At 38.2% G+C, this 18,502-nt stretch overlaps 1 protein-coding gene across 1 annotated transcript in view; it reads right to left on the reverse strand.

Annotated features, from left to right (window-relative positions):
• Nucleotides 1-18,502, reverse strand: part of LOC108555700 (RNA pseudouridylate synthase domain-containing protein 2) — a 144,729-nt gene that overhangs the window by 4,766 nt on the left and 121,461 nt on the right. Inside the window, exons 6-7 of the mRNA XM_017911481.1 lie at nucleotides 14,727-14,814; nucleotides 958-1,134 (exon numbers count right to left, since the gene is read on the reverse strand). Of these exons, the coding sequence (XP_017766970.1) occupies nucleotides 958-1,134; nucleotides 14,727-14,814 (265 nt within the window). The remainder of the gene's footprint in view (nucleotides 1-957; nucleotides 1,135-14,726; nucleotides 14,815-18,502) is intronic.

Below are 18,502 nucleotides of genomic sequence, written 5' to 3' on the forward strand. Positions count from 1 at the left end.
GCCGTCGCCAATGGGTGGCAGTAGCACCGAAAGGGTTAACCACTTGCGCTATAAAGACGTGCAACGCACGTCGAGATGCTTTTGTTCCAAAGTCGCCAGCGACGCGTGTACCACGTCAGTGTAACGCCTGACCGCAGTTATACTGACGCCGCAACGTCACGGACACGTCGTTTTCGTTTCTGCGACAAATGCCTATCCACGTGGTGTACACGTCGCTGGCGACTTTGGCACAAAAGCATTTCGACGTGCGTGGCACGTCTTTATAGCGCAAGTGGTTAACTTTCGGTTGCCGTGCTGCGCTCTACAATATAACACGTGGCAAATCGTTACATTGACACCATATCGCATCTGCGAGCTAACTTTTAGCCGACGTGTCGGACACGTCGTTTTCGTTTCTGCGACAAATGCCTATCCACGTGGTATACACGTCGCTGGCGACTTTGGAACAGAAAAATTTCGACGTGCGTGGCACGTCTTTATAGCGCAAGTGGTTAACTTTCGGTTGCCGTGCTGCGCTCTACAATATAACACGTGGTAAATCGTTACATTGACACCATATCGCATCTACGAGCTAACTGTTAGCCGACGTGTCGGACACGTCGTTTTCGTTTCTGCGACAAATGCCTATCGACGTGATGTACACGTCGCTGGCGACTTTGGCACAAAAGCATTTCGACGTGCGTGGCACGTCTTGATAGCGCAAGTGTGGTTAATCCTACATACTCTTACTCTACCTATTATCGGTATTCGATTAGCAATTGCTCAGTTCAATTCCTCGCGAATTTGTACGACACACCGAACACTATCCGACACGCTTTTTCATCCTACACTAGCCTATCCGGTCTCAACGTTTCCCAATAACCTAGCCTCGCGCTTTTTCCCTGTCCACGGTAGAATTTCTTGGAAACCTCGCGAGTTGAGCCAGTTTTCCTCGCATACCACGGTTACGAAACTAACCTGTCTGTTTCTTATTTGGTGCTCCATCTGCCTCGCCTTCTTCGGCGTTCTACCGAAAAGGAGAATACCGCTGGTCAGTCTGTCCAGCCTGTGGATGGTCCTCAGGTTCTTCAGGTTGTACTCCTTCGCCAGGATGAATACCACGGTGTTGTGTCGGTATCGTCCACATGGGTGCACCTGCAATTTCAATGTACACTTGGTTTATTTGTCAGGGAAACAGATTGGACGTCCAGGGAGAGAGAGAGAGAGAGAGGGAGTGAGCGAGGAAGATGGAGGATTGTGCAATCGGGTTTCGCTTGGTTAAAAATAGCAAGAGACGAGAAAAGCGGGTTGGGACTATCTGGTTATCAGATAGTATGCAGGAACCGGGAGTGTGTTCCTGGAACAGGTGAGCTACTTTTACGCGACTAATATCGCTCGCTGGTTTCAGGTTCACCGTTTAGTTTTGTGAGATTGGCAGCCATCAGGAGTGGCCACAGATGCTCTTTTCAGCGAGCTGAATCCTACGAGGATAAACAAAAGCATTCGTCCGGAAGTTAAGTCCATCGGGATTTCGCAGTCGCAAAGTGACCACTCGGTAGAAGCCAAAGGAGTCGTGCAGGAGACGCATTGATCATCTACGTGGACTGGGAAATGTTATACCGAGAGGTGAGCTTTGAATATCATTTCCTCCCATTTTTCTACGTTTTGCGAATTTCTTTTACTATTTTCTACCGTGCTTTCAGTATTAAGAACGGTATTCTTTATTAATATCTTGAAATTTTGTAAAATTTTACATTTTCTTATTCTAGTCGATATTATATTAACATCGTTGTTTTGTAAAATTGACAGCTTTAGGTCTTTGACTATCTCTATTCTTCTAACTTCGTCGATTTTTAAGCATTTTTATTTCTTGAAAAATTCGAATACTATTAAAACTGTAGTGAAATGAAAAGAAAAGATTTTCTACTGTTAATTTTTTTCACAATTTTCTACTATATTTTTAGTATTAAGAACACTATTATTTTTGGATATTATTATTTTGACATTTTGTAAAATTGACAGCTTTAGGTCTTTGACTATCTCTATTTCTTTAAGTTCGTTGATATCGAAGCATTTTTATTTCTTTACAAATTCGAATACTACTAAAACCGTGGTCTAATGAAATTAGAAGAAAAGATTTCCTATTGTTAATTTTCTTTGCAATTTTCTACTATATTTTTAGTATTAAGAACACTATTATTTTTGGATATTATTATTTTGACATTTTGTAAAATTGACAGCTTTAGGTCTTTGACTATCTCTATTTCTTTAAGTTCGTTGATATCGAAGCATTTTTATTTCTTTACAAATTCGAATACTACTAAAACCGTGGTCTAATGAAATTAGAAGAAAAGATTTTCTAGTCTTAATTTTCTTCACAATTTTCTACTATATTTTTAGTATTAAGAACACTATTATTTTTGGATATTATTATTTTGACATTTTGTAAAATTTTACGTTTTCTTATTCTAGTCGATATTATATTAACATCGTTATTTTGTAAAATTGACAGCTTTAGGTCTTTGACTATCTCTATTTCTTTAACTTCGTTGATATCGAAGCATTTTTATTTCTTTAAAAATTTGAATACTACTAAAACCGTGGTCTAATGCAATAAAAAGAAAAGATTTTCTAGTCTTAATTTTTTTCACAATTTTCTACTATATTTTTAGTATTAAGAACACTATTATTTTTGGATATTATTATTTTGACATTTTGTAAAATTTTACGTTTTCTTATTCTAGTCGATATTATATTAACATCGTTATTTTGTAAAATTGACAGCTTTAGGTCTTTGACTATCTCTATTCTTCTAACTTCGTCGATTTTTAAGCATTTTTATTTCTTTAAAAATTCGAATACTATTAAAACTGTAGTCTAGTGAAACGAAAAGAAAAGATTTTCTACTGTTAATTTTCTTCGCAATTTTCTACTATATTTTTACTATTAAGAACACTATTATTTTTTGAAATTTTGTACAATTTTACATCGTACTATAATCGAAATTATCTTCTATATTTCTAGGATCAATTTACGATGCAAAATTATAAAACATTTCAAGATATTAATATTAAAAAATAATAGTGTTGTTAATAGCAAAAATACAGCAGAAAATTGTAAAGAAATTATAAGGAATCTTTGATTTATTAACACCATTATTTTCTAAAATTAACACCCTTAAGTTTTCAACTATCTCTGCTATTTTTCTCGATAGTTGAACTTATTTAACACCGAAGCATTTTTATTTCTCTAAAAATTCGAATATTACTAAAACCATGGTCTAGTGAAATAAAAAGGAAAGATTTTCTACTCTTAATTTTCTTTACAGGAACACTATTATTTTTTGATATTAATATCTTGAAATTTTGTACAGCTTGACATCGTACTATAATCGAAATTATCTTCTATACTTTTAGTATTAATTTAGAATGTAAAATTCTACAAAATTGCAAGATATTAATATTAAAAAATAATAGTGTTGTTAATAGCAAAAATACAGCAGAAAATTGTAAAGAAATTATAAGGAATCTTTGATTTATTAACACCATTATTTTCTAAAATTAACACCCTTAAGTTTTCAACTATCTCTGCTATTTTTCTCGATAATAGAACTTATTTAACACCAAAGCATTTTTATTTCTCTAAAAATTCGAATATTACTAAAACCGCGGTCTAATTAAATAAAAAAAAAAAAAGATTTTCTACTCTTAATTTCCTTTATAGTAACACTATTATTTGTTGATATTAATATCTTGAAATTTTGTACAATTTTACGTTTTACTATAGCCAATATTATCTTCTAAAATTGATACTTCGGAATCTTCGATTTGTAAACCTTTACCTATTTTGTAAAATTAAAACCCTCAAGTTTTCGAATGTCTCCGTTATTTTTATTCAATAATTGAACATAATCAACACCGAAGCATTGTTCATCGATAGTCCAACGAAATAGAAAAGAAGTATCGAAGTACCACCCGATCAATTTGTCTCCCGCGTATCGACAGACACACGACATCCATCCAGGCGAAATACCATCCAATTAAAAATGCTTTCCACCGATCACATCGTTCGCCGGGCAAGCCAACAAGCGCGCAGTGAGCAAACACGAAGAAACGTCGTTATGAAAAGCCGCGGTCTTGGCGGCGTGGAAAATGCAGGGCTGGCGCGGCGCGGCCGCCATTATGGTACCGGCGATGGGCCAGAGCAAACGTGACGCCGCGGACACGTGCATACACGCGAACGCACGTGCAAACACGCTTCGTGCACGCGACGACCCATTTCTCCAGCCATGTTCGACGCAGGGGAAAAAAGCGATCGACCCCGCGACAAAAGGGAGCGATTCGAGTGTTACTGACCACCGCAATGTGGACGCATCGGCCCGATGTGGAATCGGAAAAATGTCACCAGGATTCCCTGACTAGTGCAACACAGATCCAAAGGGTGTTTAATTATTTGCTTATCTTGGGAAACTAGGAAGGGGTGGTTCCTGAAGCTGTGGCATGAGTCAGACTCGGAGTTACCGAGCTTCCCTTTGCTTCGGAGGATGAGGGGGATCAAGGGTGATCAATTCCGCAGCTCCAATTCTGATGGAAGAGGTATTTACACTCCTCGTTAAATTAATCCTGAATTTTGGAGAATCCCGTAGTAATTTCCTGAGATTAATCGATAGACTGTTCTATGACAGTGAATAGTCTATTTGCAGGATGGAGAAGTTTACAGACACGTAAAAGTCAGAAGGTATGATATACTCGTAACCTAACAAGGGTGCTTAAAGCGTTAGGACAACCGGTTTAACGTCTAATCCTGCTGGAGGCATAAAATTTCAACGACTCTGTTAAGCAGACTCTCTCTGGTCTCTGATCTGCGGATGAAGGCCACCTGTTAACGAAGAATCCACGGAGTTCAATCTGTATTCGAGCACGAGTGGTGTAATAAAATTGCGGAATACACACTGTGGAAGACGTATAAAACAATGTGCTATGAGTCGAGCAGCTTTCAGTGTCAACGCAGCTCAGTCAACACTTGCTTCCATTAAGGACAACCTGTCACCAGCTTAACCACGAGGAAGCAATATAACAGCTGCGCCATATGACCACAGTTATACGAGCTGACGTATGACCATCTGATCCAGTAATCAGACTCCTTTCGTTCCTTGCTTTGCTTAAGCTTCGCTCGTAAAAGTCCTGATTACGTTATTTTATCTCATGTTCCGTCCACATTCCTGCAACTCGAGTCCTCATTCAACCCTCTGTAATTAGAATTTTATTTAATCGCGAGAAAAGGGAATTAAGATTGACTACGGTCTCTGATTCAATTTGAAACCTGGATTTTGGACGTTTCTGTGAAATCAGTGAATACGTGTAATTTATTTCGTGGGAAGAATCGAAGAATACTTATTAACCCCCATTACTGATAATGGCAGTTAAAAGGATTTTCACAATAAAAGTAAAACTTGTTACGAATATAATGAACCGATGTAGATGAGATGCTCACAAAAGGGATCAAACGTGATCTGTGGCATATGAGGAATATTCAGTAACTGCTAATGGAAAAAGTCAGTTCGCGGATTATTCCGCCCTCGGTGATAGGCGACAGTCGTGGCTCGCGGAATATTCCGCGCTCGGTGATTGACGATAGTCATGGCTCGCGGAATATTCCGCGCTCGGTGATTGACGACAGTCGTGGCTCGCGGAATATTCCGCGCTTGGATGCAAGTGGGTTAAAAGAACGAAAAATTCAACGGATGCTACAATTCCGAAGAGGAATAGGGAGAAGACGATTTAAACCTTTATAGGCATCGCGAGAGAATGTGGAAGACGTTTTACCTGACACGGGAAAGACAACAAGGATTTTCGAAGATATACCAGGTGCAGGCAATTTGTGCCAAGTGCATTCTACGATGCAAAAGGAACTTCAATGCACCTACCGTCTTTAGCATAATTAAACATAATTATGGAATAGAATGGAGCCAAGTGAAAAACTAACACGATTCTCTGCTTCTTCTAGCTAGTGCATACATCAGACCAATCCTCAATCTGAGATCACAAGGGCAAGCATAATTACACGAATGTGAGGATTACGAAGATACAATAGGAAGAGTATTGGAGCTAAGAATGTTGCTGATGATTCACAGGTGTAGTATTAAATCCAAAGGATCTTCACAGACGTAATTACGTAGATACGAGAATCACGAGAGTACAATAGCAAGAATATTAAAGCTATAGGTAACACTGATATAATTCAGGGAGCTAGCGAGAAACTCAAATGTCCTGTAGAATTAATTCACTGGAATTGAAAGGGTGTCCATAGGATGATAGACAGAGAATTATTAGATATATAAATATCATATATGTAAACAGGAAGAATCCTTAAGATCACAAAGGCAAGTGTAATTACATAAATACAGGATAATCACACAGGTATCATAGCAAGGATGTGAACTTCATGTGTAATACTGAGGATTCTCAGACATAGTAATGGATCCAAAGTATCTGGAAAGAATAGTTACATAGATACAAGAATCACAAAGATAACGTAGCAAGAAGGTTAATCGATAACGTGATAAAGGATCTGTTTAAACATAGTTACATAAATGCCAAGATCACAATGGTATACCAGGAGGACTGTTGACCCCATGTATAATACTGAGGATTCACAGATAAAGGAACTGCTGAAGCACTGTTATATAGATATAAGGATCACAAAGGTACAGGACCTGTTTAAGCAGAGTCACACAAATGTGAGAATAACAAAAGTACCATAGCAATGATGTTACCTCCATACTAAAGGATCCTGTTTAAATATAGTTGCATAAATGCAAGGATCACAAAGATATACCAGTAAGATTGATAATCCATGTATAACACCAAGAATTTACAGATAAAGGACCTGATTAAATATATTAACTTAAATACAAGGATCACAAAGGTATACCAGGAAGACATGACTCCATGTATAACACTGAGAATTCAAACACAAAGGATCTGCTGAAACATAGTGACATAAATAGAAGAATCACAAAGGTACGCCAGGAATATTGTTGACTCCATATGTCACAATGATTCACAGACACAAGATCTGCTAAAACATAGTTACACAAATGCAAGCATCACAAAGGAATATCAGTAAGACTCTTAACTCCATGTATAACACAGAATTCAAACACAAAGGACCTACTGAAGCATAGTCACATAAATATAAGAATCACAAAGATATGTCACGAATATTGTTGGCTCCATATATCACAATTTTTCACAGACACAGGATCTGCTTAAACATAGTTACACAGATGCAAGGATCACAAAGGAATGCCAAGAGTCTCTTGACTCCATCTATAACACTGAGAATTCACAAATAAAGGACCTGCCAAAGCACAATTACATTAATACAAGGATCACAAAGCTATACCAGGAAGATCATTGACTCCATGTATTACAATAATTCACAGACACAGGACCTGCTTAAACATAGTTATACAAATTCAAGAATCACAAAAGACCTGCTGAAGCATAGTCACATAAATAGAAGAATCACAAAGGCATATCTGGAAGATCATTGACTCTATGTATTACAATGATTCACAGACAGAACCTGCTTAAACATAGTTGCACAGATGCAAGGAACACAAAGGAATGCCAAGAGTCTCTTAACTCCATGTATAACACTGAGAATTCACAAATAAAGGACCTGCCAAAGCACAATTACATTAATACAAGGATCACAAAGCTATACCAGGAAGACCGTTGACCCGATGAACAACACTGACGATTCTCAGGCATGGTAATAAATCCAAAGGACCTGTATAAGCAGTTCGCAGGAAGGATGTCGATAGGTCGATAGGCGAGGAACTGTTAGAGGTGTAAATAGCACATAAACAGGAAGTAGCGGCTCGTAAAGACGCGCTGACAGCCGGTCGTCGACGAGAGCCTCTCGATTTGCCCGATAATCCTGCTCTTCATCCCCCTGCTCGTCAACCCCCTTTCCTCATCACTCTCTCTCTCTCTCCCCCCCTCTCTCTTTGTCACCACCGTATTGTCTGACCCACTCACCGGCAGGCCCGGATGTGCTCCAGGCGGCTATATATCGCGAGAACCCTAACCACCCTAACCCTCAGTCCACACCCCCACATTTTTCAGGTCAAACTATTTTTTATCACGCTAAGAGGCTTCCGCGGTGGACTTAATTTTTTAAGGCGATTGCCCCCAGCGAGCATCGCTGCTCGACGCCCCGCGTTTCATCCCCCTTTTCCTCCATTTTCTCGATCGAGGCAACTCAGGATATTTGAATCACAAATGTTAAAATTCGAATTTGAATCCGAACTTAGAAATTTCGTTGAAATTCCCAGTTTTATTAATTTATTATTAATTTCGATTATTATTTCACTATACATTCCTTTCCACTCTCGAGCTTCACAATGTTAATTTTACGATTTTAACTAAACGATTAAAATAATAAAAACGTTTACTAAATAGTAACGATTTTAACTAAATTTTAACGAAAGATTTTAACTAAAAATTTTTGAATATCCCGCCACCTAAAAGTGGATAAACAACATGGCTCCTCGATACGCCGCATTTCATCCCCCTTTTCCTCCATTTTCTCGATCGAGGCAGCTCAGGATATTCGAATCACAAATGTTAAAATTCGAATTTGAATCCGAACTTAGAAATTCCGTTGAAATTCCCAATTTTATTAATTTATTATTAATTTCGATTATAATTTCATTATACATTCCCTTTCACCCTCGAGCTTCTGAAAGTCGATTTTACGATTTTAACTAAACGATTAAAATAATAAAAACGTTTACTAAATCGCAACGATTTTAACTAAATTTTAACGAAATAAAAAATTTTCAAATATCCCGCCATGTAAAGGCGGATAAACGAATTCGCGTATTTTCGTATTTCCGTAACCATATTCGCCGATACTTTATTTGCATATCCCGTTTACGTAACTCTGGATCCCCCGTTTGCCAAATATATCCCTCATCCGACCCGATGCGAACGTCAAACATCCACCCTATCATTTCCCATCCGTGTCTTTCATTTTTCCCCAATTTTTCTTTTTTCCCCACATTTCGAGCTGGTAATAACACGTTGGTCGAGCGCGGAGTCTATATCAATTGAACATTTAAAGCGTACCAGGAGCCGTGTATACACGAACGAGCTGAATTCGTGAACTGTTTGGCAGAGGGGTGGTCCTCGCCCCGCAACAACCCCCGTTGGAAACCTAACGCGCGGGACAAAAGGCCGGGAAATAAAACTGATCCCGCGCATTGTTCGCCCCGGTGTAATTAAATGATCATTCCGCGGCCGCGAAAATGTTTTTGCGGCAATTAACCGAACGCGCGGAATGGTAATTAAGCGTCGCTTAATGTTTCCCTCTGGCTTTGATCCACCGCGGCCGAATTAAACGGGGAAACAAAAGCGCGGACACGTCGAACCCGAATCCAAACTCAGTGACGCATCAGAAAAGCTTCGCGTCGCAAGTTTCATTTTTTCCCACCTCTCACCTATTTTTCCATCGAATGCTGGTTATCGAAACCGGAATTTTTTTAGCCCCTTTCGTTTTACCTCCACGCGTGGGATATTCCGGGGGGTATGGGGGAAAAATAAAATTTCGTCGGATGGAGAAAAAGGAAAAATGGTTTCTTTGACGCAGAGCAGAGGGACGTTCGATTTTTCGAACGGTGATTGGGATTTTGGATTTTTCTTTGTGACGTTAAATAGGTGCCAGAGATTTATTTATGGCTTAGGGGACGTTTTAATGTTAGGGTGATGCATGATTTTGAATCGTGGGAGTAGTTTCTGCGAGTTTTTGTAGTTTGAGATTTGTAATTGGAGTCTGTTTATAGAGAGATCGGGAATGCACGGTTCTGCGATTGCTAGTTGTGGAAAATATTAGGTTGAGATTGTTCTAAGTTGGGAATGAATGTTTGGAAAGTGGAAAATAATTTGGGAGCCTCGTACAGGTTGAAATTTTCATCTCTTCTTGTTTAAAACATTTTTAAAATAAATTTTGTAGAGCAGCAAGGTATTATTTTAGAATTATCGATGTACAGATTTTCAATCATGTCTTGTTTACGAAAGTTTAAGAATAAGAATTGTTACAGACTATTATTTAAAAAATATTAATTTAGAATTCTAATCGATATTAAGCTTCGCAACTCTTATTGTTTAGAAACATTTCAAAAATAAGAAATTTTATAATTCTAGGCTTCAAAAAATATTTATTTAGAATTCTCATTGGCCCTGAAAGTTCGTGTCCTCTGTACAAAAATTTAAAATAAGAATTTTTACAATTGAACATTTAAAAAATGTTTATCTAGAATCCTCATTCTCTCTAGAAGTCCAGAACCTTCTTTACAAAAATTTAAAATAACAACTTTTACAATTGAACATTTAAAAAATATTTATTTGGAATCCTCATTGGCCCTAAAATTTTCAGCCTTCTTTTAAAAAATTCCTAAATAAAAATTTTTACAGTCTACCCTTCAAAAAATATTAATTTAGAATTCTCATTAACCTCAAATATTGTCATCCTTTCTTCAGAAATATTTAGCCATAACAATTTTTACAGTCTACCCTTTAAAAAGTATTAATTTAGAAATCTCATTCACCATCCAAATTGTCATCTCTTCTTCAAAAAAATTTAAACACAAGAATTTTTACAGTCTACCCTTTAAAAGGTATTAATTTAGAAATCTCATTAACTCCAAAAATTGTCATCCCTTCTTCAAGAAAATTTAGCCACAAGAATTTTTACAGTTCACCCTTTAAACAGTATTAATTTATAAATCTCATTAATCCCAAAAATTGCCATCCCTTCTTTAAAAAAATTTAACCACAAGAATTTTTACAGTCTACCCTTTAAAAGGTATTAATTTAGAAATCTCATTAACCCCAAAAATTGTCATCCCTTCTCTAAAAATATTTAACTATAAAAATTTGTACAGTCTGCTCTTTAAAAAGTATTAATTTATAATTCCCATTGACCCCAAAAATTATCATCCCTTCTTCAAAGAATTTGATGACAAGAATATTTACAGTCCACCCTTTAAAAAGTATTAATTTAAAATTCTCATTGACCCCAAAAATTGCCATCTCTTTTCCAAAAAAATTTAACCATAAGAATTTTTACAATCTTCCCTTTAAAAATATATTAATTAACAACCCTTCTCCAAAATTTTCATTCTTCCTCGCTTTAAGAATCGAACATCGGTAATTCTCGCAACTTCGCAGAACCCAAGAAGAACGTAAATTATTCTGAAATAATCGCCGATTCTCAGAATGCCCATAGCATTCCGCAAAATAGAAAGTAGCCGTCATGAATAATTCCGTACTTTTCCTAAATCACTTACACGTCGGGCAAGCCGTTTGCGAAACGCTCAACAATCTCCCGATGACATTTTCACCGGTTGTCAGAGATGGAGAATGATTAACCGCGCGGCCGATGCTGGCTGCCTCGAGCGATTAGCGGCGCGATCCGCGCGGAATCCCGACGATTTTGCAATTCTTCAGAGCCTGCTGTCGCGCATCCTCGATCGCATCTAAACGAGGGATAATTAACACCGGCTGTTACGCGACCGTGTAATTTTCAATTACGACGCGATTGCTCGATCGAGGAAAGAGGATCGTCGATGAGCGCGGTAATTACCAGGTGTCCAAGAAGCTCGCGAGTCTACCATCCGCTGAACTATACCGCAAATTTATCATACTCTCTCGAACGACTTTGTAATTCCTGTAAAATATACTCGCGGAGAGGATCGTCCATTACTCGGGTATTTAAAAAATCGCGAATCGATCTTCAAACGAAACGCAAGAAATGTAATTGTGAGAAATGCGACTTGGAGGCCTCCTCTGAGTACCTTCGAATGATTCACGGTCGTCGATAAAAACGAATCACGTTACCTGCAGATACCGTGAACGGAAAAGGAGATAAGACACGAAAAATGGACGTTTGTTTTTCCTTTTTTTCCAGAATTAAGGAATATTCGGAGGAGAAAAATACTGGATATCGTTGAGGAGGATTTAGGGAGATTAATATGGAGAATATGGAGGGAGGGGGTGAGAAATATTATGGAAAGCGAGAAGGATGGTGGAAGATGAAAGGAGGAAAGCAGCGAGGGAAAATGCGTCGGAAAATTGCCGCGCGATTATTCGCGAGCCGTTTTGCCACGTCGAAGGTCGTCGAGTCGCGGAACGATGAGTAAAGCCAAGCGACGAGGCTGGGAAAAATTAGTAAAATACACCTGCATGGTCGTGCGTGCGGTTAATTGGCAGCCAAAGAAACGGAAACTTACCATGACACAGTAAGAAGGGACAAAAGAACGCGAGAGGGGAGGAAGAGAAACGTGCGTGCGTTTGCAAACATTTCAACGACGATTTTCTTTGTGTCTTTTTCACTCGATTTTTGCGGATTTTTCTAGGGGAAAATTCAGACGACGATCGAACGCTTTTTCTCTCTTTTCTAGTAATTTATGGGGATTTTTTTGTGGGAAGATTCGAACGATTTTCCTTCCTTTTTGATAAATTTTGGGAAAATTATTGTAATGCAAAGATCTAGACAACGGTCGAACGTTTTTCCTCTGTTTTCTAGTAAATTTTGGGGATTTTCTTGTAGGAAGATTCGAACGATTTTTTTTTCCTTTTTTTTGATAAATTTTTGGAGGATTCTGTAATGCAAAGATTCAGACGACGATCGAACGTTCTTCTTTTATTTTCTTGCATTCATTTTAGATTTTTCTTAATGCAGACTTTTCTTTCCTTTCTACTAAATTTTTTCTGATTTTTATAATGGAAATTTCTTTTTTTCTCTTTCATTAATTGATTTTTTGAGGACTTTTTTAATATCAGGATTCTGTCTAAGATCGAATTGTTTCTTCCTTTTTTTTTTTTTTTTTTTTGGATTTTGGATCTTTATTGGATATTTTGGGATTTCTTTGATAGGAAAATTCAGACGATAATTGGAAGCTTTGCGTGTGTTTTTGGTGAATTTGTTTCTAATATTTTTGTACTAAAATTCGGTTAACGATCGAAGGCTTCTCTTTGATTTTTACTTCGTTCGTTTGGATAATTTTCTTACGTGATTTATCTCGATGATTCAGGCTTGAAAATACGACACGTGATCTCGTGTGTTAGCGAGACTGGAATACCTTCGAATTTCGAATAACGAGTTTCCTTTGCCGCCGGTTTCATCGCGATGAATTTACCCGCGAATAATTAACCGGCTATTTTCAGAACTAGAAAGTCAGTCGAAGAATTTCATTGAATGGCGCTTTTAATGGGCTAGTAATTAACGAGTTAAATAAACCGAACGACGTGCCTGGTAAATCGCGGGTTTCACGGTCGGGGTATCGCGTGTAGGTGTGTAACGCACGTGGCTTTTTAAAATTAGAGATTTTCTAAATCGGAAAATTCACTTCATAATTTAAACACCCGCTGTTTATCCTTGTAAGAACCCCGTATCTCATTCTAAATTAAGTATTTTATCAAACAAATATTCCTGGCTTTTTTCGAAGTTCCTACATTCCTGAAGAATAAAAATGTACTAAACAAGAAAATAAGGATTTCATTCATCAGACATCCATTAGTTTCCAAAATTCCTACATCCTCCAGAAATAAACAGATACCCATCAAAAATGGAGTATTTTATAGTATCTATCGAACATCCCCTATTTCCTAAAATTCCCATGTTTTCAAAAATAAGGAAATATTAGAAAACAAAATTGGAATTTCATCCACCAAGTATCCCCTATTTCCCCAAATTTCTACATTCCCAAAAAATAAAGGAATATCACAAAAAAAAATCGGTATTTCATCCATCAAACAATCCCTATTTCCCAAAACTCCTACGTTCCCAAAAATAAGAAATTAAAAAAGAAAAATAATCGGTATTTCATCCACTAAGCACCTCCTACTTCCCAAAATTCCTACATCTCCCCAAAATAAAAGAATATACCCCCCTCCCCCCAAAAAATCGGTATTTCATACACTAAACATCCCTTATTTCCCAAAATTCGTACGTTCCCAAAAATAAGAAATTAAAAAAGAAAAACAATCGGTATTTCATCCACTAAGCACCTCCTACTTCCCAAAATCCCTACATCCCCCCAAAATAAAAAAATATACCAAAAGAAAAACACAATTGGTATTTCATCTACTAAACATCCCCTATCTCCCAAAATTCCTACGTTCCCAAAAATAACAAAATATTAAAAAAGGAAATCGGTATTTCATCCACCAAACATCCCCTACCTCCCAAAATTTCATCTCCCAAAAACAAAAGAATATCCCCTCACCCCCTGAAAAATCGATATTTCATCCACCAAACATCTCCATTTCCCAAAATTCCAGTATCCCACAAAAATTATAGAAAAATTCTTGAAATTTCCCGCGAAGAACTACAAGAATCGTAATTCTCCGTCACCCCTCAGTCACTTTGTGCTCGATTAATTAATTAATTCGAATAATTCGCGAAATTAGTCGCGGCGAGGACCGGAGGTATTCCAGCGCTCGATAATCCAACCCCTAACACCGACTCGCGGGTTCTCGAACCTCGAACAATGGTAAATTCCTTGGGATAGATCATGATAGAGGCTTCGGGGCAAAACTAATGGGCCCGGGCCGCGGGAAGCGTTGGGCCTAGCGAACGATCGTCGTCGTCGTTGACGTTTCTCTTTTTCATTTTCAATTTCTCTCTCTTTTTCTCTTTGTTTGGCAGTACAGTCCTGGCAGTACACCACTTACAGGGATGGAGGCGGGCTTGTTGACCACGACGACGTCCTCGTCCATGTGTATCACCGTGATCGGCTCCGAGGTGACAGGCACCTCGTGTCTGCAACACACCAATCGCAACCAGCTTAACGTGGCTTTGTTTTTCTTGCGTGTACTCTCATTCACTCTCTCTCTCTCTCTTTCTCTCTCCACGCACACACACGAACTTCGTTTATCCGTGAGTTTCGTGTGATTCGACTGGGCCTTTTGCTGGGTGACAGGTGGTGTTTCGGTGTTGGCAGCGTGTGTTCTCTATCTTCTGCATCGTGTAATTCGTTTGAAATAACAGGTGGTGTTTCGGTGTTGGCAGCGTGTGTTCTCTATCTTCTGCATCGTGTAATTCGTTTGACTCGAATAGTATATAATCACGGAAGCGATTATGTTTGTGTTTTTAAGGAAGATTTCGTGTGTTTTCACGCGACTCGTTGGGAATTGGCGCTATCGGGATAAACGAAGTTCGTAGACGTAGAAATGGCGATAGAAAGTGCACGGTGACGATCCACGGGATAAGGGAAGTTTGTTCGAACGTGTCGTTTCCAGTCAATAAAGCGTTCAGCGTGCATGGTCCTCTCACGAACAGTTAAACCCGCGACACGTGCTCATGCGACTTCGAGACGGGGTATCTGTGCGTGACTTACGTCTAACATCCTACTGGTAAAATCGTATTTAAATAGAAGCACGATAAGAAACGTTTCTTTCACGAGGTATCACCGTTCCAGATGTTCAACCTGTATAACATCACTCAAAGAGACAGGATACAAAATGTCTTTTACGAAATACTTTACCTTCTCTAGCGTCCGCCATTTTCTTCCCTGCGACGCGTTTCTATTCTACTTTCGACGCTCAAAGTTAGGCGTCCCTTTCTTTTATGGCTGTCTTAAATTATAGTACATACCAGGTTATAGCGACATAGCGATCGTGTTTCTCTCCGGTCTTCTAACAGACCGAGAAAATGCGAGTACCTGGCGGAATACGCGTGCGTCGAAATAAAAATTTCACCTTGCTTTAGAGTCCCTCTTCAGTTTCCAATTTGTTCGAATTGCGATTAACCCTCGTCTCTGTATTTCAAAGGATATATCTTGGTACCTCGAGCAAATTGCTGCCAATATTTATTACAGAAAAACTTTGAATTCTGTTATCATTTATTTACACTGTTTCCAAATTTGTTTAAATAATAATCGATATTGGTCTCTGTATCTTGAAAGGGCATATATCTCGGTACCTCGGGCAAATTGCTGTCAAGATTTATCGGAGAAAAATTTCGAATTCTGTCATCATTTATTTACATTGTTTCTAAATTTGTTTAAATAATAATCGATCTTGGTCTTTATATCCTGAAAGGGGATATACCTTGGTACTTCGATTAAATTACTGTCAAGATTTATTACAGAAAAATTTCGAATTCTGTCATCGTTTGTTTACATTGTTCCTAAATTTGTTTAAATAATAATCGATCTTCGTCACTGTATCTCAAACAGGATATATTTCGGTACCTCGAGCAAATTGCTGCCAATATTTATTACAGAAAAACTTCGAATTCTGTTATCATTTATTTACACTGTTTTCAAATTTGTTTAAATAATAATCGATATTGGTCTCTGTATCTTGAAGGGGCATATATCTCGGTACCTCGGGCAAATTGCTGTCACGATTTATCGGAGAAAAATTTCGAATTCTGTCATCGTTTCTTTAAATAATAAATTTGTTTAAATAATAATCGATCTTCGTCTCTATATCTCAAACAGGATACATCTCGGTACCTCGATCAAATTGCTGTCAAGATTTATTACAGAAAAATTTCGAATTCTGTCATCGTTTCTTTAAATAATAAATTTGTTTAAATAATAATCGATCTTCGTCTCTATATCTCAAACAGGATACATCTCGGTACCTCGATCAAATTGCTGTCAAGATTTATTACAGAAAAATTTCGAATTCTGTCATCATTTGTTTACACTGTTTCTAAATTTGTTTAAACAGTCATTAATACCTTTTATTACATTCTGAAACAGAATATGCAACATCTACGAGGATTCCTAAAATTCATTAATCGAAGTCGCTCCATCGTATCTCACCCCAATTCAGCGCAGACCCTACCCAAGACTTAATAAATACAAATTTCATTTTATCTCTCATTTCTCAATCCCTTAAAACTGTAATTAATTTTTCTTACCGCACCCCAGAACGGAATCCAATACACCCAAACCTAACCTAAACCCTCCCAAGACTTAATAAATACAAATTTCATTTTATTTTATCTTTCCCAATTTTTTAAAACAGTCTCTAATTTTTCACACCGAATCCCAGAGGAAACAGACAATATACTCAAACCTAATCAATCATTATCGCTTCGTTCCATTTGTAAAATCCTTTGAAACCTCGTCCTGTTAACACTAGATTTACGGAACCCGTCAATTTGACGGAAGGGTTGCACCAATTATACGATGGTAACAAATTTAGTTAACTTATACTAAGACTGTTAATATAATATACAATTGTTTTTAAATTAAACTAATCATCAAAAAAAAAAAAAGGCACGTGGTTTGCTTTACCTGTCAATTTAACAGGTGTCCTTAGAAACAGGTATACAGATAGCGTCCGTAAACCTAGTGTTAATTCATTCACCCCAAGATATTCTGACCTAGGGAAAAACCGTAAAAAATCCCTAGAAATTGAATTTCAGCCAGACGACTCGACCGATCTAGCTTCCTCCATCGTTCTCTCGCTGAAGAGGCATCGAGAGCGGAGAGACAGGTTCCCGTAGACGCGTGGCGAAGAGCCTTTATGCCTTTGTCGTTAAGCTAAACAGGTTAATGGCGACGCGCGAAGAAAAGCGGACGTGGAACGGGGACAAAGAGCGCGACGCCTCGAAGGAACCGCGTCGGAGGGTAGACAGCGACGACAGGTGGCCGGTTCTTCCCCGCGTGTACGCTCCTGCACGACTCCAATTACACGTTCCATCTGCCTAATGCATTCCGTGAAACTACAGCAGTCGCGTGCGCCGGCGTTCTTTCCGCTCGCGCGGACAATAAGCAAGCAGCCTCGACTCTCCGCGGAGAACGCCAACCTTCTACTCCTGCCACCCCACGTCTCACTAACTCACCCTCTCGCCACGCTTTCTCTCCGTTTCTCTCTCTCTTCACCCTTCTCGAAGTACGGATCTCTATCAGGTCTTCCTTTCTTCGTCCTTTTCTTACCACGGATTTTTCTGTTCGCCCTTTTCTCTGTACCTCTCACTTGCCACCCTTATCAAGGATTTCTCTATTCGTCCTTTTCTCTGTATCTTTTGCTCGCCACCCTATCATGGTTTTCTCTATTCGTCCTTTTCTCTACGTCTTTCGTATTCTATCCTTATTTTACTTTTCTCTATATTTCTTTATATTTCTCTATATTTCTATTACCATGGGTTTCTCTCTTCATCCTTTTCTCTGTAGCTCTTGCTCCCAACCCTTAACATTAGAACTACCGATCTTCAATGGGTACGTAACTATAACGTGCACAGATTATAGTAATTTCAGCGCTACGATGAATACGAGTGAATATATTGATTACAGTTCTTTCTTAACACTTAGCCGACCGATCGGGGAGATCCCCCCATTTTAACACGTTGACTGCCACGCGCATTTTACATGGTTTGCCCATGGCGCCAACACGAATACTTTATTATGCGATGCATATTATGTTGAAATATTATTTACAACAGATAAGGTGAGTTGTGTAATCGAGTTTAATGTATTTTTCGTGGCGGG

This window comes from Eufriesea mexicana, unplaced genomic scaffold (genome assembly GCF_001483705.2).
Source record: "Eufriesea mexicana isolate 0111107269 unplaced genomic scaffold, ASM148370v2 scaffold278, whole genome shotgun sequence".
Lineage (NCBI taxonomy): Eukaryota > Metazoa > Arthropoda > Insecta > Hymenoptera > Apidae > Eufriesea > Eufriesea mexicana.